This window comes from Anthonomus grandis, chromosome 1 (genome assembly GCF_022605725.1).
Source record: "Anthonomus grandis grandis chromosome 1, icAntGran1.3, whole genome shotgun sequence".
NCBI lineage: Eukaryota > Metazoa > Arthropoda > Insecta > Coleoptera > Curculionidae > Anthonomus > Anthonomus grandis.
Window position 1 is genome coordinate 35,481,353 of NC_065546.1, and position 26,476 is coordinate 35,507,828.

The window sequence follows — 26,476 nt, forward strand, 5'->3', positions numbered from 1 at the left end:
GTCCTGTATCTAAATCTCCAGAGCCTGCTCCCATTGAAAAGGTCATTGATATAAAAGATGTTCCCAAGAGTCCTGTATCTAAATCTCCAGAGCCTACACCTATCGATAAGGTCATTGATTTAAAGTATGTTCCTAAGAGTCCTGTATCTAAATCTCCAGAGCCTGCTCCCATTGAAAAGGTCATTGATATAAAAGATGTTCCCAAGAGTCCTGTATCTAAATCTCCAGAGCCTACACCTATCGATAAGGTCATTGATTTAAAGTATGTTCCTAAGAGTCCTGTATCTAAATCTCCAGAGCCTGCTCCCATTGAAAAGGTCATTGATATAAAAGATGTTCCCAAGAGTCCTGTATCTAAATCTCCAGAGCCTGCTCCCATTGAAAAGGTCATTGATATAAAAGATGTTCCCAAGAGTCCTGTATCTAAATCTCCAGAGCCTGCTCCCATTGAAAAGGTCATTGATATAAAAGATGTTCCCAAGAGTCCTGTATCTAAATCTCCAGAGCCTGCTCCCATTGAAAAGGTCCTTGATATAAAAGATGCTCCCAAGAGTTCTGTATCTAAATCTCCAGAGCCTACTCCCATTGAAATGGTCATTGATATAAAAGATGTTTCCAAGAGTCCTGTATCTAAATCTCCAGAGCCTACTCCCATCGATAAGGTCATTGATGTTAAAGATGTTCCCAAGAGTCCTGTATCTAAATCTTCAGAGCCTACTCCCATTGAAATGGTCATTGATGCTAAAGATGTTCCCAAGAGTCCTGTATCTAATTCTCCAGAGCCTACTCCCATTGAAAAGGTCATTGATATAAAAGATGTTCCCAAGAGTCCTGTATCTAAATCTCCAGAGCCTACTCCCATTGAAAAGGTCATTGATGCTAAAGATGTGCCCAAGAGTCCTGTATCTAAATCTCCAGAGCCTACTCCCATCGATAAGGTCATTGATGCTAAAGATGTTCTCAAGAGTCCTGTATCTAAATCTCCAGAGCCTACTCCCATTGAAAAGGTCATTGATGCTAAAGATGTCCCCAAGAGTCCTGTATCTAAATCTCCAGAGCCTACTCCCATTGAAAAGGTCATTGATGTTAAAGATGTTCCCAAGAGTCCTGTATCTAAATCTCCAGAGCCAACTCCCATTGAAAAGGTCATTGATATAAAAGATGTTCCCAAGAGTCCTGTATCTAAATCTCCAGAGCCTACTCCCATTGAAAAGGTCATTGATGTTAAAGATGTTTCCAAGAGTCCTGTCTCTAAATCTCCAGAGCCTACTCCCATCGATAAGGTCATTGATGTTAAAGATGTTTCCAAGAGTCCTGTATCTAAATCTCCAGAGCCTACTCCCATCGATAAGGTCATTGAGGCTAAAGATGTTCCCAAGAGTCCTGTATCTAAATCTCCAGAGCCTACTCCCATTGAAAAGGTCATTGATGTTAAAGATGTTTCCAAGAGTCCTGTCTCTAAATCTCCAGAGCCTACTCCCATCGATAAGGTCATTGATGCTAAAGATGTTCCCAAGAGTCCTGTATCTAAATCTCCAGAGCCTACTCCCATTGAAAAGGTCATTGATGTTAAAGATGTTCCCAAGAGTCCTGTATCTAAATCTCCAGAGCCTACTCCCATTGAAAAGGTCATTGATGTTAAAGATGTTCCCAAGAGTCCTGTATCTAAATCTCCAGAGCCTACACCTATCGATAAGGTCATTGATTTAAAGTATGTTCCTAAGAGTCCTGTATCTAAATCTTCAGAGCCTACTTCCATCGATAAGGTCATTGATGTTAAAGATGTTCCCAAGAGTCCTGTATCTAAATCTCCAGAGCCTACTCCCATCGATAAGGTCATTGATGCTAAAGATGTTCCCAAGAGTCCTGTATCTAAATCTCCAGAGCCTACTCCCATTGAAAAGGTCATTGATATAAAAGATGTTCCCAAGAGTCCTGTATCTAAATCTCCAGAGCCTGCTCCCATTGAAAAGGTCATTGATGTTAAAGATGTTCCCAAGAGTCCTGTATCTAAATCTCCAGAGCCTACACCTATCGATAAGGTCATTGATTTAAAGTATGTTCCTAAGAGTCCTGTATCTAAATCTTCAGAGCCTACTCCCATTGAAAAGGTCATTGATATAAAAGATGTTCCCAAGAGTCCTGTATCTAAATCTCCAGAGCCTGCTCCCATTGAAAAGGTCATTGATGTTAAAGATGTTCCCAAGAGTCCTGTATCTAAATCTCCAGAGCCTGCTCCCATTGAAAAGGTCCTTGATATAAAAGATGCTCCCAAGAGTTCTGTATCTAAATCTCCAGAGCCTACTCCCATTGAAAAGGTCATTGATATAAAAGATGTTCCCAAGAGTCCTGTATCTAAATCTCCAGAGCCTACTCCCATCGATAAGGTCATTGATGCTAAAGATGTTCCCAAGAGTCCTGTATCTAAATCTCCAGAGCCTACACCTATCGATAAGGTCATTGATGTTAAAGATGTTCCCAAGAGTCCTGTATCTAAATCTCCAGAGCCTACTCCCATCGATAAGGTCATTGATGCTAAAGATGTTCCCAAGAGTCCTGTATCTAAATCTCCAGAGCCAACTCCCATTGAAAAGGTCATTGATATAAAAGATGTTCCCAAGAGACCTGTATCTAAATCTCCAGAGCCAACTCCCATTGAAAAGGTCATTGATATAAAAGATGTTCCCAAGAGTCCTGTATCTAAATCTCCAGAGCCTACTCCCATTGAAAAGGTCATTGATATAAAAGATGTTCCCAAGAGACCTGTATCTAAATCTCCAGAGCCAACTCCCATTGAAAAGGTCATTGATATAAAAGATGTTCCCAAGAGTCCTGTATCTAAATCTCCAGAGCCAACTCCCATTGAAAAGGTCATTGATATAAAAGATGTTCCCAAGAGACCTGTATCTAAATCTCCAGAGCCAACTCCCATTGAAAAGGTCATTGATATAAAAGATGTTCCCAAGAGTCCTGTCTCTAAATCTCCAGAGCCTACTCCCATCGATAAGGTCATTGATGTTAAAGATGTTTCCAAGAGTCCTGTATCTAAATCTCCAGAGCCTACTCCCATCGATAAGGTCATTGATGCTAAAGATGTTCCCAAGAGTCATGTATCTAAATCTCCAGAGCCTACTCCCATTGAAAAGGTCATTGATGCTAAAGATGTGCCCAAGAGTCCTGTATCTAAATCTCCAGAGCCAACTCCCATTGAAAAGGTCATTGATATAAAAGATGTTCCCAAGAGACCTGTATCTAAATCTCCAGAGCCAACTCCCATTGAAAAGGTCATTGATATAAAAGATGTTCCCAAGAGTCCTGTATCTAAATCTCCAGAGCCTACTCCCATTGAAAAGGTCATTGATGTTAAAGATGTTCTCAAGAGTCCTGTATCTAAATCTCCAGAGCCTACTCCCATCGATAAGGTCATTGATGTTAAAGATGTTTCCAAGAGTCCTGTCTCTAAATCTCCAGAGCCTACTCCCATCGATAAGGTCATTGATGCTAAAGATGTTCCCAAGAGTCATGTATCTAAATCTCCAGAGCCTACTCCCATTGAAAAGGTCATTGATGTTAAAGATGTTCCCAAGAGTCCTGTATCTAAATCTCCAGAGCCAACTCCCATTGAAAAGGTCATTGATATAAAAGATGTTCCCAAGAGTCCTGTATCTAAATCTCCAGAGCCTGCTCCCATTAAAAAGGTCATTGATATAAAAGATGTTCCCAAGAGTCCTGTTTCTAAATCTCCAGAGCCTACTCCCATTGAAAAGGTCATTGATGTTAAAGATGTTTCCAAGAGTCCTGTCTCTAAATCTCCAGAGCCTACTCCCATCGATAAGGTCATTGATGCTAAAGATGTTCCCAAGAGTCCTGTATCTAAATCTCCAGAGCCTACTCCCATTGAAAAGGTCATTGATGTTAAAGATGTTCCCAAGAGTCCTGTATCTAAATCTCCAGAGCCAACTCCCATTGAAAAGGTCATTGATATAAAAGATGTTCCCAAGAGTCCTGTATCTAAATCTCCAGAGCCTGCTCCCATTGAAAAGGTCATTGATATAAAAGATGTTCCCAAGAGTCCTGTATCTAAATCTCCAGAGCCTACTCCCATTGAAAAGGTCATTGATGTTAAAGATGTTCTCAAGAGTCCTGTATCTAAATCTCCAGAGCCAACTCCCATTGAAAAGGTCATTGATATAAAAGATGTTCCCAAGAGTCCTGTATCTAAATCTCCAGAGCCTACTCCCATTGAAAAGGTCATTGATGTTAAAGATGTTCTCAAGAGTCCTGTATCTAAATCTCCAGAGCCTACTCCCATCGATAAGGTCATTGATGTTAAAGATGTTTCCAAGAGTCCTGTCTCTAAATCTCCAGAGCCTACTCCCATCGATAAGGTCATTGATGCTAAAGATGTTCCCAAGAGTCCTGTATCTAAATCTCCAGAGCCTACTCCCATTGAAAAGGTCATTGATGTTAAAGATGTTCCCAAGAGTCCTGTATCTAAATCTCCAGAGCCAACTCCCATTGAAAAGGTCATTGATATAAAAGATGTTCCCAAGAGTCCTGTATCTAAATCTCCAGAGCCTACTCCCATTGAAAAGGTCATTGATGTTAAAGATGTTCTCAAGAGTCCTGTATCTAAATCTCCAGAGCCTACTCCCATCGATAAGGTCATTGATGTTAAAGATGTTTCCAAGAGTCCTGTCTCTAAATCTCCAGAGCCTACTCCCATCGATAAGGTCATTGATGCTAAAGATGTTCCCAAGAGACCTGTATCTAAATCTCCAGAGCCAACTCCCATTGAAAAGGTCATTGATATAAAAGATGTTCCCAAGAGTCCTGTATCTAAATCTCCAGAGCCTACTCCCATTGAAAAGGTCATTGATGTTAAAGATGTTCTCAAGAGTCCTGTATCTAAATCTCCAGAGCCTACTCCCATCGATAAGGTCATTGATGTTAAAGATGTTTCCAAGAGTCCTGTCTCTAAATCTCCAGAGCCTACTCCCATCGATAAGGTCATTGATGCTAAAGATGTTCCCAAGAGTCCTGTATCTAAATCTCCAGAGCCTACTCCCATTGAAAAGGTCATTGATGTTAAAGATGTTCCCAAGAGTCCTGTATCTAAATCTCCAGAGCCAACTCCCATTGAAAAGGTCATTGATATAAAAGATGTTCCCAAGAGTCCTGTATCTAAATCTCCAGAGCCTACTCCCATTGAAAAGGTCATTGATGTTAAAGATGTTCTCAAGAGTCCTGTATCTAAATCTCCAGAGCCTACTCCCATCGATAAGGTCATTGATGTTAAAGATGTTTCCAAGAGTCCTGTCTCTAAATCTCCAGAGCCTACTCCCATCGATAAGGTCATTGATGCTAAAGATGTTCCCAAGAGTCCTGTATCTAAATCTCCAGAGCCTACTCCCATTGAAAAGGTCATTGATGTTAAAGATGTTCCCAAGAGTCCTGTATCTAAATCTCCAGAGCCAACTCCCATTGAAAAGGTCATTGATATAAAAGATGTTCCCAAGAGTCCTGTATCTAAATCTCCAGAGCCTGCTCCCATTGAAAAGGTCATTGATATAAAAGATGTTCCCAAGAGTCCTGTATCTAAATCTCCAGAGCCTACTCCCATTGAAAAGGTCATTGATGTTAAAGATGTTCTCAAGAGTCCTGTATCTAAATCTCCAGAGCCTACTCCCATTGAAAAGGTCATTGATGTTAAAGATGTTTCCAAGAGTCCTGTATCTAAATCTCCAGAGCCTACTCCCATCGATAAGGTCATTGATGCTAAAGATGTTCCCAAGAGTCCTGTATCTAAATCTCCAGAGCCTACTCCCATTGAAAAGGTCATTGATGTTAAAGATGTTTCCAAGAGTCCTGTATCTAAATCTCCAGAGCCTACTCCCATTGAAAAGGTCATTGATGTTAAAGATGTTTCCAAGAGTCCTGTCTCTAAATCTCCAGAGCCTACTCCCATCGATAAGGTCATTGATGCTAAAGATGTTCCCAAGAGTCCTGTATCTAAATCTCCAGAGCCTACTCCCATCGATAAGGTCATTGATGTTAAAGATGTTTCCAAGAGTCCTGTCTCTAAATCTCCAGAGCCTACTCCCATCGATAAGGTCATTGATGCTAAAGATGTTCCCAAAAGTCCTGTATCTAAATCTCCAGAGCCTACTCCCATTGAAAAGGTCATTGATGTTAAAGATGTTCCCAAGAGTCCTGTATCTAAATCTCCAGAGCCTACTCCCATTGAAAAGGTCATTGATGTTAAAGATGTTCCCAAGAGTCCTGTATCTAAATCTCCAGAGCCTACTCCCATTGAAAAGGTCATTGATGTTAAAGATGTTCCCAAGAGTCCTGTATCTAAATCTCCAGAGCCTGCTCCCATTGAAAAGGTCATTGATATAAAAGAAGTTCCCAAGAGTCCTGTATCTAAATCTCCAGAGCCTACACCTATCAATAAGGTCATTGATTTAAAGGATTTTTCTAAGAGTCCTGTATCTAAATCTCCAGAGCCTACACCTATCGATAAGGTCATTGATTTAAAGGATGTTCCCAAGAGTCCTGTATCTAAATCTTCAGAGCCTACTCCCATTGAAAAGGGCATTGATATAAAAGATGTTCCCAAGAGTCCTGTATCTAAATCTCCAGAGCCTACACCTATCGATAAGGTCATTGATTTAAAGGATGTTCCCAAGAGTCCTGTATCTAAATCTCCAGAGCCTACTTCCATCGATAAGGTCATTGATGTTAAAGATATTCCCAAGAGTCCTGTATCTAAATCTCCAGAGCATACTCCCATCGATAAGGTCATTGATTTAAAGGATGTTCCCAAGAGTCCTGTATCTAAATCTCCAGAGCCTACTCCCATTGAAAAGGTCATTGATGTTAAAGATGTTCCCCAGAGTCCTGTATCTAAATCTCCAGAGCATACTCCCATCGATAAGGTCATTGATTTAAAGGATGTTCCCAAGAGTCCTGTATCTAAATCTCCAGAGCCTACTCCCATTGAAAAGGTCATTGATGTTAAAGATATTCTTAAGAGTCCTGTATCTAACTCTCCAGAGCCTACTCCCACTGAAAAGGTCATTGATGTTAAAGATGTTCCCAAGAGTCCTGTATTTCAATCTCCAGAGCCTACTCCCATTGAAAAGGTCATTGATGTTAAAGATATTCCCAAGAGTCCTGTATCTAAATCTCCAGAGCATACTCCCATCGATAAGGTCATTGATTTAAAGGATGTTCCCAAGAGTCCTGTATCTAAATCTTCAGAGCCTACTCCCATTGAAAAGGTCATTGATGTTAAAGATGTTCCCAAGAGTCGTGTATCTAAATCTCCAGAGCCTACACCTATCGATAAGGTCACTGATGTTAAAGATGTTCCCAAGAGTCCTGTATCTAAATCTCCAGAGCCTGCTCCCATTGAAAAGGTCATTGATATAAAAGATGTTCCCAAGAGTCCTGTATCTAAATCTCCAGAGCCTACTCCCACTGAAAAGGTCATTGATGTTAAAGATGTTCCCAAGAGTCCTGTATCTAAATCTCCAGAGCCTACTCCCATTGAAAAGGTCATTGATGTTAAAGATGTTCCTAAGAGTCCTGTATCTAAATCTCCAGAGCCTACACCTATCGATAAGGTCACTGATGTTAAAGATGTTCCCAAGAGTCCTGTATCTAAATCTCCAGAGCCTGCTCCCATTGAAAAGGTCATTGATATAAAAGATGTTCCCAAGAGTCCTGTATCTAAATCTCCAGAGCCCACTCCCATTGAAAAGGTCATTGATGTTAAAGATGTTCCCAAGAGTCCTGTATCTAAATCTCCAGAGCCTACTTCCACTGAAAAGGTCATTGATGTTAAAGATGTTCCCAAGAGTCCTGTATCTAAATCTCCAGAGCCTACTCCCATTGAAAAGGTCATTGATATAAAAGATGTTCCCAAGAGTCCTGTATCTAAATCTTCAGAGCCCACTCCCATTGATAAGGTCATTGATGTTAAAGATATTCCCAAGAGTCCTGTATCTAAATCTCCAGAGCCCACTCCCATTGAAAAGGTCATTGATATAAAAGATGTCCCCAAGAGTCCTGTATCTAAATCTTCAGAGCCTTCTCCCATTGAAAAGGTCATTGATATAAAAGATGTCCCCAAGAGTCCTGTATCTAAATCTCCAGAGCCCACTCCCATTGAAAAGGTCATTGATATAAAAGATGTTCCCAAGAGTCCTGTATCTAAATCTTCAGAGCCCACTCCCATTGATAAGGTCATTGATGTTAAAGATGTTCCCAAAAGTCCTGTATCTAAATCTCCAGAGCCCACTCCCATTGAAAAGGTCATTGATATAAAAGATGTCCCCAAGAGTCCTGTATCTAAATCTCCAGAGCCTACTCCCATTGAAAAGGTCATTGATATAAAAGATGTTCCCAAGATTCCTGTATCTAAATCTTCAGAGCCCACTCCCATTGAAAAGGTCATTGATATAAAAGATGTTCCCAAGAGTCCTGTATCTAAATCTCCAGAGCCCACTCCCATTGAAAAGGTCATTGATGTTAAAGATGTTCCCAAGAGTCCTGTATCTAAATCTCCAGAGCCTACTTCCACTGAAAAGGTCATTGATGTTAAAGATGTTCCCAAGAGTCCTGTATCTAAATCTCCAGAGCCTACTCCCATTGAAAAGGTCATTGATATAAAAGATGTTCCCAAGAGTCCTGTATCTAAATCTTCAGAGCCCACTCCCATTGATAAGGTCATTGATGTTAAAGATATTCCCAAGAGTCCTGTATCTAAATCTCCAGAGCCCACTCCCATTGAAAAGGTCATTGATATAAAAGATGTCCCCAAGAGTCCTGTATCTAAATCTTCAGAGCCTTCTCCCATTGAAAAGGTCATTGATATAAAAGATGTCCCCAAGAGTCCTGTATCTAAATCTCCAGAGCCCACTCCCATTGAAAAGGTCATTGATATAAAAGATGTCCCCAAGAGTCCTGTATCTAAATCTTCAGAGCCTACTCCCATTGAAAAGGTCATTGATATAAAAGATGTCCCCAAGAGTCCTGTATCTAAATCTCCAGAGCCCACTCCCATTGAAAAGGTCATTGATATAAAAGATGTCCCCAAGAGTCCTGTATCTAAATCTCCAGAGCCTACTCCCATTGAAAAGGTCATTGATATAAAAGATGTTCCCAAGAGTCCTGTATCTAAATCTCCAGAGCCTACTCCCATTGAAAAGGTCATTGATATAAAAGATGTTCCCAAGAGTCCTGTATCTAAATCTTCAGAGCCCACTCCCATTGATAAGGTCATTGATGTTAAAGATATTCCCAAGAGTCCTGTATCTAAATCTCCAGAGCCCACTCCCATTGAAAAGGTCATTGATATAAAAGATGTCCCCAAGAGTCCTGTATCTAAATCTTCAGAGCCTTCTCCCATTGAAAAGGTCATTGATATAAAAGATGTCCCCAAGAGTCCTGTATCTAAATCTCCAGAGCCCACTCCCATTGAAAAGGTCATTGATATAAAAGATGTCCCCAAGAGTCCTGTATCTAAATCTTCAGAGCCTACTCCCATTGAAAAGGTCATTGATATAAAAGATGTCCCCAAGAGTCCTGTATCTAAATCTCCAGAGCCCACTCCCATTGAAAAGGTCATTGATATAAAAGATGTCCCCAAGAGTCCTGTATCTAAATCTCCAGAGCCTACTCCCATTGAAAAGGTCATTGATATAAAAGATGTTCCCAAGAGTCCTGTATCTAAATCTCCAGAGCCTACTCCCATTGAAAAGGTCATTGATATAAAAGATGTTCCCAAGAGTCCTGTATCTAAATCTTCAGAGCCCACTCCCATTGATAAGGTCATTGATGTTAAAGATGTTCCCAAGAGTCCTGTATCTAAATCTCCAGAGCCCACTCCCATTGAAAAGGTCATTGATATAAAAGATGTCCCCAAGAGTCCTGTATCTAAATCTCCAGAGCCTACTCCCATTGAAAAGGTCATTGATATAAAAGATGTTCCCAAGAGTCCTGTATCTAAATCTTCAGAGCCCACTCCCATTGAAAAGGTCATTGATATAAAAGATGTTCCCAAGAGTCCTGTATCTAAATCTCCAGAGCCTACTCCCATTGAAAAGGTCATTGATATAAAAGATGTTCCCAAGAGTCCTGTATCTAAATCTTCAGAGCCCACTCCCATTGAAAAGGTCATTGATGTTAAAGATATTCCCAAGAGTCCTGTATCTAAATCTCCAGAGCCCACTCCCATTGAAAAGGTCATTGATGTTAAAGATGTTCCCAAGAGTCCTGTATCTAAATCTCCAGAGCCCACTCCCATTGAAAAGGTCATTGATATAAAAGATGTTCCCAAGAGTCCTGTATCTAAATCTTCAGAGCCCACTCCCATTGAAAAGGTCATTGATGTTAAAGATATTCCCAAGAGTCCTGTATCTAAATCTTCAGAGCCTACTCCCATTGAAAAGGTCATTGATATAAAAGATGTCCCCAAGAGTCCTGTATCTAAATCTCCAGAGCCCACTCCCATTGAAAAGGTCATTGATATAAAAGATGTCCCCAAGAGTCCTGTATCTAAATCTTCAGAGCCTACTCCCATTGAAAAGGTCATTGATATAAAAGATGTTCCCAAGAGTCCTGTATCTAAATCTTCAGAGCCCACTCCCATTGATAAGGTCATTGATGTTAAAGATGTTCCCAAGAGTCCTGTATCTAAATCTCCAGAGCCCACTCCCATTGAAAAGGTCATTGATATAAAAGATGTTCCCAAGAGTCCTGTATCTAAATCTCCAGAGCCTACTCCCATTGAAAAGGTCATTGATATAAAAGATGTTCCCAAGAGTCCTGTATCTAAATCTTCAGAGCCCACTCCCATTGATAAGGTCATTGATGTTAAAGATATTCCCAAGAGTCCTGTATCTAAATCTTCAGAGCCTACTCCCATTGAAAAGGTCATTGATATAAAAGATGTCCCCAAGAGTCCTGTATCTAAATCTCCAGAGCCCACTCCCATTGAAAAGGTCATTGATATAAAAGATGTTCCCAAGAGTCCTGTATCTAAATCTCCAGAGCCTACTCCCATTGAAAAGGTCATTGATATAAAAGATGTTCCCAAGAGTCCTGTATCTAAATCTTCAGAGCCCACTCCCATTGATAAGGTCATTGATGTTAAAGATGTTCCCAAGAGTCCTGTATCTAAATCTCCAGAGCCCACTCCCATTGAAAAGGTCATTGATATAAAAGATGTCCCCAAGAGTCCTGTATCTAAATCTCCAGAGCCTACTCCCATTGAAAAGGTCATTGATATAAAAGATGTTCCCAAGAGTCCTGTATCTAAATCTTCAGAGCCCACTCCCATTGAAAAGGTCATTGATATAAAAGATGTTCCCAAGAGTCCTGTATCTAAATCTCCAGAGCCTACTCCCATTGAAAAGGTCATTGATATAAAAGATGTTCCCAAGAGTCCTGTATCTAAATCTTCAGAGCCCACTCCCATTGAAAAGGTCATTGATATAAAAGATGTTCCCAAGAGTCCTGTATCTAAATCTCCAGAGCCTACTCCCATTGAAAAGGTCATTGATATAAAAGATGTTCCCAAGAGTCCTGTATCTAAATCTCCAGAGCCTACTCCCATTGAAAAGGTCATTGATATAAAAGATGTTCCCAAGAGTCCTGTATCTAAATCTCCAGAGCCTACTCCCATTGAAAAGGTCATTGATATAAAAGATGTTCCCAAGAGTCCTGTATCTAAATCTTCAGAGCCCACTCCCATTGATAAGGTCATTGATATAAAAGATGTTCCCAAGAGTCCTGTATCTAAATCTCCAGAGCCCACTCCCATTGAAAAGGTCATTGATGTTAAAGATGTTCCCAAGAGTCCTGTATCTAAATCTCCAGAGCCCACTCCCATTGAAAAGGTCATTGATATAAAAGATGTTCCCAAGAGTCCTGTATCTAAATCTTCAGAGCCCACTCCCATTGAAAAGGTCATTGATGTTAAAGATATTCCCAAGAGTCCTGTATCTAAATCTTCAGAGCCTACTCCCATTGAAAAGGTCATTGATATAAAAGATGTCCCCAAGAGTCCTGTATCTAAATCTCCAGAGCCCACTCCCATTGAAAAGGTCATTGATATAAAAGATGTCCCCAAGAGTCCTGTATCTAAATCTTCAGAGCCTACTCCCATTGAAAAGGTCATTGATATAAAAGATGTTCTCAAGAGTCCTGTATCTAAATCTCCAGAGCCCACTCCCATTGAAAAGGTCATTGATATAAAAGATGTCCCCAAGAGTCCTGTATCTAAATCTTCAGAGCCTACTCCCATTGAAAAGGTCATTGATATAAAAGATGTTCCCAAGAGTCCTGTATCTAAATCTCCAGAGCCCACTCCCATTGAAAAGGTCATTGATATAAAAGATGTTCCCAAGAGTCCTGTATCTAAATCTCCAGAGCCCACTCCCATTGAAAAGGTCATTGATATAAAAGATGTCCCCAAGAGTCCTGTATCTAAATCTCCAGAGCCTACTCCCATTGAAAAGGTCATTGATATAAAAGATGTTCCCAAGAGTCCTGTATCTAAATCTTCAGAGCCCACTCCCATTGATAAGGTCATTGATGTTAAAGATGTTCCCAAGAGTCCTGTATCTAAATCTCCAAAGCCTGCACCTATCGATAAGGTCACTGATGTTAAAGATGTTCCCAAGAGTCCTGTATCTAAATCTCCAGAGCCTGCTCCCATTGAAAAGGTCATTGATATAAAAGATGTTCCCAAGAGTCCTGTATCTAAATCTCCAGAGCCTACACCTATCGATAAGGTCAACGATTTAAAGTATGTTCCCAAGAGTCCTGTATCTAAATCTCTAGACCCTACACCTATCGATAAGGTCATTGATTTAAAGGATGTTCCCAAGAGTCCTGTATCTAAATCTCCAGAGCCTGCTCCCATTGAAAAGGTCATTGATGGTAAAGATATTCCCAAGAGTCCTGTATCTAAATCTCCAGAGCCTACACCTATCGATAAAGTCACTGATTTAAAAGATGTTCCCAAGAGTCCTGTATCTAAATCTCCAGAGCCTACTCCCATTGAAAAGGTCATTGATGTTAAAGATGTTCCCAAGAGTCCTGTATCTAAATCTCCAGAGCCTACACCTATCGATAAGGTCATTGATTTAAAGGATGTTCCCAAGAGTCCTGTTTCTAAATCTCCAGAGCCCACTCCCATTGAAAAGGTCATTGATGTTAAAGATGTTCCCAAGAGTCCTGTATCTAAATCTCCAGAGCCTACACCACTCGATAAGTTCAATGATTTAAAGGATGCTCCCAAGAGTCCTGTATCTAAATCTCCAGAGCTTACTCCCATTGAAAAGGTCATTGAAATAAAAGATGTTCCCAAGAGTCCTGTATCTAAATCTCCAGAGCCTACTCCCATTGAAAAGATCATTGATGTTAAAGATGTTTCCAAGAGTCCTGTATCTAAATCTCCAGAGCCTACTCCCATCGGTAAGGTCACTGATGTTAAAGATGTTTCCAAGAGTCCTGTATCTAAATCTTCAGAGCCCACTCCCATTGATAAGGTCATTGATGTTAAAGATGTTCCCAAGAGTCCTGTATTTCAATCTCCAGAGCCTACTCCCATTGAAAAGGTCATTGATGTTAAAGATATTCCCAAAAGTCCTGTATCTAAATCTCCAGAGCCTACTCCCACTGAAAAGGTCAGTGATGTTAAAGATGTTCCCAAGAGTCCTGTATCTAAATCTCCAGAGCCTACTCCCATTGAAAAGGTCATTGATGTTAAAGATGTTCCCAAGAGTCCTGTATCTAAATCTCCAGAGCCTGCTCCCATTGAAAAGGTCATTGATTTAAAGGATGTTCCCAAGAGTCCTGTATCTAAATCTCCAGAGCCTACTCCCATTGAAAAGGTCATTGATGTTAAAGATGTTCCCAAGAGTCCTGTATCTAAATCTCCAGAGCCTGCACCTATCGATAAGGTCACTGATGTTAAAGATGTTCCCAAGAGTCCTGTATCTAAATCTCCAGAGCCTGCTCCCATTGAAAAGGTCATTGATGTTAAAGATGTTCCCAAGAGTGCTGTATCTAAATCTCCAGAGCCTACACCTATCGATAAAGTCACTGATTTAAAAGATGTTCCCAAGAGTCCTGTATCTAAATCTCCAGAGCCTACTCCCATTGAAAAGGTCATTGATGTTAAAGATGTTCCCAAGAGTCCTGTATCTAAATCTCCAGAGCCTACACCTATCGATAAGGTCATTGATTTAAAGGATGTTCCCAAGAGTCCTGTATCTAAAACCCCAGAGCCTACTCCTATTGAACAGGTCATTGATTTTAAAGATGTTCCCAAGAGTCCTGTATCTAAATCTACAGAGCCTACTCCCATCGATAAGGTCATTGATGTTAAAGATGTTCCCAAGAGTCCTGTATCTAAATCTCCAGAGCCTACTCCCATTGAAAAGGTCATTGTTTTAAAGGATGTTCCTAAGAGTCCTGGATCTAAATCTCCAGAGCCTACGCCCATTGATAAGGTTATTGATATAAAAGATGTTAGCAAGAGTCCTGTTTTTAAATCGCCAGAGCCTACTCCTGTTTATTTACCTACCAATGTTGACCATTTGCCAATAGTTGAAAAGATTGAAGGAACCAAAACTTATAATAATGTTGTTTTTAAGCTCAGTGGTCTTGGGAACTTGTCAATAAATGAAACTGTTGACGAACCGAGTAAGCGTCTTATCGGGAAATCTCCAAAACCTAGAAATGTTGACAAATCGTCAGTAAATGCAAACCTTGATGAATCAAGTCAAAAGGGTTCGATTTCTAAATCTATAAAACTCACTGAAAAATTGTCCAGTAGGAAAGAAGTTAATAGAAGATCTGGAACTAGTTCTAATTCGTTAATCAATGAAAAACCACCTTACAAAGTTGAAGGTCGCACCTCTCAAGTCGTTGATTCAACACTATCTGGAAAATCAATTCAAAAACTGGAAACTAGAGGTATTGCAGCAAGTCCCATTTTAAAATCTCATAAAGCTCATAAAAGAAGTTCAAATGAGAAATTTAAAGAATATCAGCAAAGTACTGTACCTAAAGCGACTGACGTAACCAGACCTACAGAACAAACGAGTAAAAAATATGACAAAAAAACTAAACAAAAGACTCAACTTAAATCAATGACTTGGGAATCTCGTCAATGCGAAAAGATCACCAGTAGTAGCAGTATCAGTACAAGTCCGGCTAGGACATCCGTATCAAAAGTGGAAACAAAGAGAAGCAAAATACCCACCACTACCATTACTGCTACATCCAAAACCTGTAAACCAGACTTGAAGACAAACAGCACTAAACATACTGAAACAGGTAAATCATTACTCTCAACCATCAGACGTACGTCTGAGACCTCTTCTCCAATAAAGCAGAAGAAGGAAACAATCAGCTCAGGTATTAAAAAATCCGAATTTTCAACGCTTAGTCGCACCTCAAAGCAAATAGTCACCAGTAGCGCTAGACTAGTTTCTGAAACTGACATGGAGACATACTCTTCAGAGTCCGAGCGTGAAGCATCAACCCCAAAGAAGTCGCAACACCAATCACGTTCTTTAACAAAAACAAAATCTTACAAATATTCAGGTTCCAATGTGACAATGAGAGGGAGTATTTTGGAGGTCATTGTTCCTAGTGCGGAGAGAAAAGGAAAGAGTTCCCCATCAAAGCCTAGCAGCCCAAAAACAACTAATAGGGTGAGATCTTTAAAAGCAGGAAGTGATGCTGACGTCAGTTCTGATGACGAACGTAAACTCTCTGGTGAAACTAAGGAAAAGGTTCTTAAGAAGAGGTCCACAAGATCCCCTGAGCTGTCGACGATCAAGAAATCCACTATACCCAAGGTCAGTCAGAAGACTGCTTTATCCAGCACAGACAGCACCACCAGCAAAGAGTCACCAGTAAGAAAACATTCCTATTTGAAAAGAAAAACTAATTATTACGAATATGCTCGCACCCCATCATCTCCAAGGAAATATGACAACAGAATGCATGGATATATGATGTCAACTGTATCCAGAGACATGAAAGGCAAAGATAAAAAAGAAACGGACAATTTTAACAAAAAAGTGAAAAGTACCAGCAAAATGACTATGACAGAAGCGTCTAAGCCTCACGTAGCATACAAAAGTGAAACTTCTAAAAAAACAGCACGACCAATAAAAAAGTCCTCCTCTCCCTCCGACTCGAACAAAACACCTGAACAAGACAACAAATACTTCAAAACAGACTATACGGTTATAGCGGAGCTCCGTAAAGCCAGTCCATCACCGACCAAACTAAAACGCACAATCCTAAGCGAACATATCAGAAAACACTCCCCGTCCCACCAACAACAAAAGTTCGAATCCGAAAAAACCGTCCAGTTCTCGGATCGGATCCGAAGCCAATCCGTCATCTCTACCTCTCAAGATCTGTCCGACGACGAGCACAAAACCGCCAACAGTCCAACATCCTTACCGGGAAGCCCTATAAGGGTGAGGAGTGCCAACGGCGGCTCCAAGATCACTTCCGAAGTATTCACACGAACCGAAAACCATTCTGGATCAATCGAAGTCATTTACAGACAACCATACGAGAACATTCGCCGGGTGGCCTCATTGCTGAAAACTGAAACCGAAATCTCTTTGATCGATACCACTGACTCGAGCTTATCGGAATCGGTAGCGCTGCCAAGCAGTCCAAGTGACCACGAAGTCAGTTCCGAAGCTAACGGTAAAATAAAATCGGTATCACCCACGTCACCTTGGCACAGGAAATCTTTGGAGAATGCCCATAGGATATCTGACTTGATAACATGCTCTTCACACGACGAAGAAAAGAAACCGGGTGACGATCAAACGAATAGGCAACTTGAGGAGAGGTTGTCACCAATATTAAGCGTTGAAGTTGTATCTCCGCCTCGGTATAAATACAAGTTTGGATACGATGAGGAAAAACGGAAGGAAGGAGATACGACACAAGGTAACACTGCAAAATCGCCTACTGACTTACCGACGACTTCGTACAGCATGGCTTCTCGAATAGACCCACGCAAAGAGGTATTATTCCCTGTTAGGTAGATTAGAGAAGCTTTTTTAGCATTACATCTAGTTCTTAAGCATATAGAGTGCATTCACGATGAATAGATCAAATTCACTTAACATTCAGGTATTTTTTCCTTCTTTTATTTTTTGGACACATCGATTACTATTATCACTTGCGCGTTTTTTCAAAAACAATTCTATACAGTGTGCCTCAAGCAGCAACTATTGTGTCAACATTAATTTTTTTAAATAGAACACCCTATGTATTATTTTTACAATTCTATGATATATACTGAATACTTTTTGTACAGTGAACCATATGCCTAAAGTCAATAGTTTCTCAAATTTGACGTAACAGACTAACGCAACATATAAAATTAAAACATAAACATTTATTGCAACTAACCTCCTTAATTTGTTCTCGATATAATTCAATGCGTCCTTTGCAATGAAAACTTTAGTTACAGGGTGTCTCAAGTAGAAACTATGACGCAAACATTATTTTTATTAAGTGATTTCTTAGAAAGTAAGTAGACATTATTATTGTCGAACAGTTTCCAATCTTAGAACCTGCTTGATAACGGTTTGTCATGCATTTGTGCGTGTAATTGTCATATTAGTTGTCATTGCACGCATAATTTTTTAATAAAATGCATTTATCTGAGAAAGAAAGAATTGAAATACTCGTGATGATTGGTTTAGGAAACGGGGTGCGTATACAAGAGCGCTATTTGTATAGTTCAGTTTAGAGATCTATTAGAATGTTTGATGTGCCGCGAATAGTCCGTGTGCCGGTGGCATATTCCTAAATAACCGTCAATCTATCCATTCGGCAATTCTGGAATTATTCCGACCTGAATAACCTAAACAACCGATTATCGGGGCGACCTGCGTCTGGATAGTCGGTTGTGTACTGATACTTCCTATACATTAAAAATTTATGCAAAAAAAGAAGTAGTAAATAATAACCTATAAAATTAGTTATGCATTATGTGATTTAGGGCATTTTCCTTTTACAATAATAAGTAATAGGTTCAGCAAATACCTACCGAAGGCTATTGCGGCAAAATATTATAAATTTAAGGCGAATTTAAATCAGTGACTAGGTCTTGACCACGCCCGACTACAATTATTTAGATCAAAAATAATGACGTCAGATGAAAATGTAGTCATGACTTTTTGTAAATATTTTTCAAGCTTGAAACATAATTTTGTTTTTTTTTTAGGTTATTCTTTTTGTGAGTTTAAAACAACATAATTTTAAGAAATGAAGGCAACTGAATGGAGTTTATTGTCCATAGTCCTAATAAATTATAAATTGAGGCCTTAACTTATATGTGGTTTTCTTATAAAAATTACAAAAAAATCAATTCCCTTTTGATTTTTTTAAACTGCTGACAAATTACTAAACAGGCTTAAAGTTTGACCACCATCGTCAAAATTTCCGTTTAAATCATATTCAGCATAACCCCATTTTTATTACGTCAGCGAATGAATACACTTGACCACATCATGAAAGAATTAGGTATTGACGACGGTATTACTTTTTTTACAAGGTGATAAGCAATATTTTAAGTTAATTTGCTCTTAATTTTCTGTTTGGTTATATGTCTAGGTATAGGGTCCCTTTATACATGATATGCTAATTATAATAATTGATGATTGATTTTTTTTAACATTTTTATGATGTAGTTAAAGCCATTAAATATTTCATGTTCCATTATTATTGATATCATTAAGGTGTTTTCTATTATACAGGGTGTTAAAAATTCGGGTGTATGCATGGGGATCTCGTAAACCGTAAGAGATACATGGTCGATTAAGTTAGGGCAAAGTTGCGCAGATTAATACCCAATAAAATGCAGTTTCACTTGTAGACAATAAAAAGTGGAAATGGGAAAGTGTCATTAATTTTTAAATATCTTTTTAAATAAGCTCAGAAAACAGTAAAAACGATTTTACGAAAATTCAGTTTTCTTCAATTATTGCCGGAAGTATTCAGAATTTTAAAATTTTTTTAAAGTGCGTTTTATGGGGCATATATTCGCGCAACTTTGCCCTAATTTAATCTACCTCGCATCTCTTACAGTTTGCAAGATCCCCGTGCATATACCCTAATTTGTAACATCCTGTATAGTTTAAGGAAGATACTATTATGATACCCACTTTATTATTCGAATTACGTAAGGTAAGCTCTATTTTATAATGTTATATAAAAAAAACACCTAATAAACTTGCTAGTTGCTATGTAAATTATTAATTTTGATTGTGGCATAAATTTTTAAAAACTAAAATAAGAATGTAAATGTTATTTCAGTTGAAGTCAAATGATTTCCTATTATTCCTAAAATCAGCATGTCATTATTATTATATGGAAAAAGTGTCAGAACTGGATTCTAAATATAACGAGGTAATATTTGAGCGCAGAGTTTCCAACAAAAAAAGATGTGTCCAATATATAGGAAAAAATTTAAAGAACTTTATGGAATACGTACTGGGCCTAACATGTTGCAAACACTGGAAGAAATTTTGGCCTCAGAAAAAGGGGTTATTTTTAAAATATTATAGTACAAGTCGAAAATCAATATGCTGTCGTTATAAGTACAAAACTAATGCAAAGAGCTAAAAATCATAAAAATATCACAGGCGTCCGAAATAATATTTGTAGATGCCACTGCAAACTGGGATACTCAAGATCACAAGGTCTATTTTTTTGTAACACAATCGGAGTCCATTGGCAACTGTTATTAGCAACACTCAAAAATCAAATATTTTTGGGGCAGCTGTGGAAGCATTAATTACTATTATTACTGTTAAATTGGAGCCATCAGTAATAATGACCGATAATGATCTGAATGAAAGAAAAATTCTACAAAAATATTTTCCTACTTCAAAATTAGTGTTATGCGTATTTCATGTGCTGAGCAGAAGAATGTATTTTAGTGATTACATTATTTGTTTAAAAAACTGCTAATAAACCTTAAATAAACTTAAACCTATAGCAAAAGTTAAAAACCATTTTATTCCTGTTTGTTGTCTGTATAACCGACGTATGAGCAGCAGGTCTATTTGTCCAGAGAGTCTGTTATTTAGCAGTCTCGCTTCGGCTGTACCCGAATGGACGGATTGACGATTATTTAGGAATATGCGTGCCGGTGTTGCTATCACATGGCATGCATGTTTAAATCGCAAAATTTTAAGAGTCATAAAGTTATATTCTAAGCGATATTTAATCATTCCATTAATTAAATAAATGTTTTAAGCATTTTTTTAAGAATTTATACATTTGATTCGTAAAATTTGACTACATGCGCCCACGTACTATTTTGTTAGACGTCTGATCTCAGTCACAGCCACTCAAGCGTGAAAAGTTGCACAGGTCCGGCCTTAAGATTTATTTGTATTTAAAACTTTATTATTCAGGATTTTTGGGTTTAGTTTTATTAAGTTAGAAATTCAGGATAGTTGATAGCAAGAAAATACTTAACTTAAATATAAGATTTACGTACGTAAAATGAGTTTAACCAAAAATTTTGATTTAATAAGTTTAGTTTTTATCAGTGGGGTGTTTATAACAAGTGATGAGAGAATAGGTGGTACGAATTACTTAGGCCCATTTATTCTGTGGATTAAGGCATTAAATATTTACTTTTTGACACAAAAGGATAAAATGTTTTGGTTTGTCTTCAATTTTTATATATTTCGTTTTTTTGGGTATTGAGATTTGTTTTTACTTGGTGGTGATTATTAATGGGGATTTTGGCTGCTATATTCAATGTCCTTTATTATTGTTTTTTTTAATTAATACATACAATATATTATTATAATAATATACTCATGAAAATACCATTATATTTAGTACCAACTTCCTTTGATAAAAAGTAATTATGTAGTTAGAGAACTGGAAGTATATTTTTTAAAATAAATTTTTACATTAAAAATCATCTAGCTGTCTATATCTTATGCGTGTAAAAGACACAAGTTTTACTTATAAAAAAAAACACACTTTACATCCTGAATGTAATATTTATTAATTTGTTTGCCCCGTATTTAGTTATTGTAAATATTAGGAGAGATTAGATAAAAATTAATAAAAATAAATGCTAAAAATCTTATACAAAACACTACATTTTAAGTATACTAGATCCTAAAACTACAGTGAGGATACTAAATACTTTTATAAATTGAACCACTCTTTTGAATCTGGCCCAAAGAGTTAATACAATTTTTTAATTCTGTTTTTTTTTGCCTTTGTTCTTTAGCAGTTTCTTCCAATAAGGAAGGAAACAGTTTCTCTGTTGCCACTATGGATTCCAACTTCATTTCGCACATCAGCATATGGATACTAAAGCATTACATTATATATACTTTATTATGTCGCTGAAGGACAAACAGGGGCAGAAATCTGAAAAAAACTAAACTTTAAACTTTTTAATTAATAAAAAATAGGGTTTTCTTACTATGGCAAAAAAGGGACTTTTTTCCCAGAGAATGGAAATCATACATCAATCATAAATGTATCATACCATGTTTCGGCTAAATAATATATAGATCTTTCTTCCTCCCAAAATTTTTTAATTTTCTTCAAATATTCTATACACCACCTGACAATTCCATTACAGCAGCTCTTTTGTTAACCATCTTAAGCTTAAATCCAAGTTTTATCAGGTATCTCGGCAAGGCTGAGACTGAGAAATGTTTGTCCCTTGCCGATAAGGTGTCCTTAACCATCTCTATAGTCGGAATCTCATTGTTTTTGTATTTAGAATACACAATTTTCCTTAGCAATTTGGCAATATCCGTGTCAAGTCCCTTTGATTGTCCCGCATCTTTCCTCTTTATTTTGACTTTAATCCCTTTTTTTACAGGCATATTGTACTATAGGGAACCTCTGTTAAAAACGCTGTTTTTTGCAAAGCACTACAATCATTTGTGAACTGAGGATCATTCCTTAGATTGTTATAGATATTTAGATAAATTTATTTGGCGTCTGTACTTAAACAATTACGTTTTAAAACTGCTTGATTTTGCTCTGTAGCTTCTACTTCCCTTGCTTCTTTTTGCTTCCTCAACACTAGAAAATTAACTATCAGAACTATGTAAGTCTAAATCACTGTCCAGATCACTCTTATTGTTTTCATCACAAATGTTATTGTCTTTCTTGTGCACCCATGGTCTCCATAAGCCCGCACAAACACTTTCCTCTTCATTTGCCAAATTTTTCTGCCTATTTTCCCAGGGTCGAAACATTTTAAGGTCTTTAGGTATAATACCAAAGCAAATCCACAAATACAAATAAAAAAAACACACTTCCTCACAGTAAAAACTGCAAACTTTAGACGAATACAGGCCAAATTCTAAAACATGACCCCACCTCCCAACTCTTAAAGGTGATAGACCTATCCAACAACTATTTTAAAGGCGATAGACCCATCCTTAAAGATCTCTTTAAAAACACGTCGAAAGTAATACAAAACAGCCCAAATATTTATTTGGGTACGGCCCCGTAATCCTCAAAATCAGTGGGATAGAGAGAGATACACAATCACTTGCACAGCCTAAAGTAGGAATCGCCAGAACGCAGGTGTTTTATCTTTGTTTAATAGATTGGCTAAAAAGAGGTGAAAAGTCTGTGAGTGCTGGAAGTATTTAAAATATTTTGTAAGATGCTTGTATTCATAGAGTAATTAAAAGTATGAGAGGGTTCAATCCCATAGTGACAAGTGGGCACCATCTTTACCTTAAACTCGATTGCAGCGTACGGTTGCGGTCTAACCGAACTAAAATAATTGACATTTGTCACAGTCGGTAAAATAGTCTACTGTAATACCGATCCGTTATAGAAATGAAAGGCAGACTATTCAAAATTTTAGAATGGCGCGAAATTTAAAATTATTGACCCATTAAATCAATTTTTAACAGCGTAAAGGCTGTGAATCTCGATCACAAACTCTAAAAAATTATGAAATAGTGCAAGTGTCTTAATTTAATTTTTGAAGAGGCTAATAGTGATGTTTGTAATTTAAGTTTATTTTATACATTTTTTAATTGAATTTATTAGTGTTTTGACATTAAATTCGTCAAATTTGCTTTTAAGCTGTTAAGTTAATGCATTTAGGCCCTTCAAAAAAATAAATTGTTAATTGCACTTTTTCATTGATTTTTAGAGAATGTGAAAGAGATTCTACAGCCCAATACGCTATCAAAAAAAGATTTAATGGGTCAATTATATAAGACAATATTTTAGAGATTAAGTATAATATATTTAGTCCTATTTTGAGAATTAAATGCTCGATACTAACAATGTTAATTTCACTGTTCAATCAACAAATTAACAAGGGTAGGGGTAGAATTTAAGTCAATTGTAAAATAAGTTTATAATTTATTGTCTTAAAAGGGATCCTGATACAATTTGTTTTTGTGCTGCTTTAGCACAACACTGTCCATGGTATGTATTTTGCTTTTTACATTTTTCATTTTGAGGATATGATAGAAAAATTACAATTTATCAAATTTATAAATTAATTATTTATAGACATAAGAACTATATTTCTCAAAAATATGCCCTAAAAATTTTACGTTTACTACCTACTTTTTTGTACAGAGGGTCCTCAAAAATGTTAGGGGCGTGGTAATATATAAAAACTAACCCTGTAATTAAAATATTCTTTATGGAGAGTATGATATTAAAAATTAGTTGACACTGATGTATACCCTAAATTCTAGATGTCATCGGTCCTTTTTCTTAAATATTCAAAGAGAATCCCTGGATCTTACTCCCATCTTATCGAGGTGAGGTACCTCCTTGAGTAACCTGGTAGAATGGAAGTTGTTTCACTTATTGTGCTTTTGGTACTTCCTAGCAGCAAAGCACTGATGATACCTTTCGTCAGACCTAGTAAAAAGTGGTCTAGCATAATTATGTTCATTCTGAACATTATATTGAGATTGCTGGATTATAATAGCAGGTAATAAAGTCAATGTATCTTCCCAAGGTACTTGTGCCTCAACCAGTACTGGGGCATTTTGAATAATACTTGGGCCAGCAATTGGGAAAGCACACTTTCTTAAATGAGTATGTATAGTACTAGTAAATGAAATATCATCAAAATGGTCTTGACATAAATAACACCTTGTTGAGGTTGGGCTTAAACCAAGTATTTTAAACCATTCGGACCTCCTAATAATGTCACTTTCAGGAAATTTAAAGAAAATTTTATTTTTGTGAATGAATCTTCAATAGGACAATAGTATGTATTAGAACAAGTGGGTGCCTTGCATTTAAAAATTAATTTTCCTGGTGATGACATTATTAGGGCAGTTTTAAAATGGTAAACAACAATTTTAGGTGACCTACAACATGGTGAAAACTATTTGATTAAAAAAATTGCACTTACCCCATCCTAGGGATCTGAAACCACACAATAAAACAACAAAAAAGCTTCTACCTATATGATGAAATTACACTTTAATGACTTTAAGCTACATTTTTAACTATTTTTTGTTGAGAAAAAAACAAAAGAACACACCCAATGGACGCTCAAATAAAAAGGAATAAGCAATGGCGACGATCGATGATGCGAAGGTGGGTGATGGCAAGGAACGAAAGAAAATCGATAATCTAATGACAATTATGACAGAAGTTGGCCCTCGATGTCGTCTAACCGAACTAAATTTCTTAGGTTAAGTTTTAAAACTCGATGATCAAATTAGGCTACCTTTCAAACACTCTTTTAATATTCATTTCTCTATGCTTGTATTTTAGTCCGCAGTCAATTTTTTGATATTGATTGATTTGATTTTCTTCTGATATTATTTTCTTTCTAAAAATTGACATTTTCAAAAGAAAAATAAAAACTAGTATAAAACATGGGGTTTTACGTATATTTAAAATGATTTCATAACAATATAAAATTTTGCCATTTAAAATGTATATCATGCGACAATAAATACGACATAGGCGCACGGACTAGTTAGTGCGGCATCTGCGACACATCAAAGATTCTAATAGATCCCTGAACTGGACTTTACTTTCTACAGTTTCAACTTACCCTGATTTAGTTGTTTTATTCCCTGATTCACAAGAGGCTGACGTAGGGTAAACGCGCCTAAATCGTACCCCTTAAGATATATTTTATTGCAGAAGAGATAATTTAAATGAAAAAATTACAAAAGGTATATGTCCAGGAGATTATGTTATTTTTTAGTTTTTAGTAAACACAAATTAAACCATCAATAAATTATAACATATCCTTTAGTACGTATAAATTTTAATAACCAATAAAAATGGACTGTATTTTACAATTATTACATAAAATGCGGATCGGTCAACAAAAAAACCAATACATCAGGGAACCACCGAGCGCGATTACTGACTGTCACTCGATAAATCTCGACGCCGCCGCTGACAGTTCCACACCGCTAACAGGAATGGGTTATAAGAATGGGGACAGATAGCGATAAAGTGTCTTTCCTAACGGTATATAAAAATAAACTTTATTTCATTGTTAACAAAATGCTACAATCTAATAAACAAATTTTCGGTTTCATATAATAACGTAAAAAATACGTAATAGGAGCATTGATCCTAATTCGTACTATGATGCCCTAAATTGTACTTATATGATCTATGCACTACAGTTGTTCCAGTGATATTCAATAGTCTTTATCAATTCCAGCACATAGTTCATGCACCCAGAACTTACAAACTGTGCACTGAATCATACTTTCCTTTCTATTTTCGGTGTAAATTATGCAGTGCCACTCTTCATTTCCTCTGCTTTCTCTCTGATGTTGTCCTTTTTTTTTGTACTAATTGCTTTTGACTTTTTTGCGGATTCTGTTTTTCCCTTGGGCTCTTTATTTAGATTTAATTTTACTTTCTTCTTCTCATTTTCATCATTTTTTTTCTAAGTTATTTTTCTATGGACTTTTAGTTAACACTTGAGCCACTGTAGTACCTTTCAAAAGTCTATTTTGTACAATTTTAATCCTTGGAATCGGAGACAGTTTTAAGAAATCAAATCTTATATCTTGGGGTAAATCATTTGATAGTGTTTTTTTTTATCTATGGAGACACTAATGAATCTTCAACGTGTTTAGGATTTTTAAATTGACGTTCCGTTGTTCAACGAGTGCTTGATGGATGACTTGTGATTGGATCCAAATTGTTTCTATCTTCCTCTTCCACACTTAGGATATCCATTACAACATATTCTTCTTCTCTGATTACAAATCACAAGCTTTGAATCCGTGCAATACAGTAGCCATAGAACCTGGCCTAGGATATGCGATGCCCACGAACTTAATAAATATACCTGGAGTGCTAATGCATATAGCCACGATACCCAAAAATGACCACTGTCTGGTGGCCGCCATTTTTATAGTGGTTGTGTCCTTTTGATGTT

At 37.3% G+C, this 26,476-nt stretch overlaps 1 protein-coding gene across 1 annotated transcript in view; it reads left to right on the forward strand.

The window, feature by feature from the left end:
- The window catches only part of LOC126745301 (titin-like), a 123,738-nt gene that overhangs the window by 22,642 nt on the left and 74,620 nt on the right, over positions 1-26,476 (forward strand). Inside the window, exons 18-21 of the mRNA XM_050453076.1 lie at positions 3,975-6,389; positions 7,425-8,252; positions 8,460-13,082; positions 13,773-15,441. Coding sequence (XP_050309033.1) covers positions 3,975-6,389; positions 7,425-8,252; positions 8,460-13,082; positions 13,773-15,441 — 9,535 coding nt within the window. The remainder of the gene's footprint in view (positions 1-3,974; positions 6,390-7,424; positions 8,253-8,459; positions 13,083-13,772; positions 15,442-26,476) is intronic.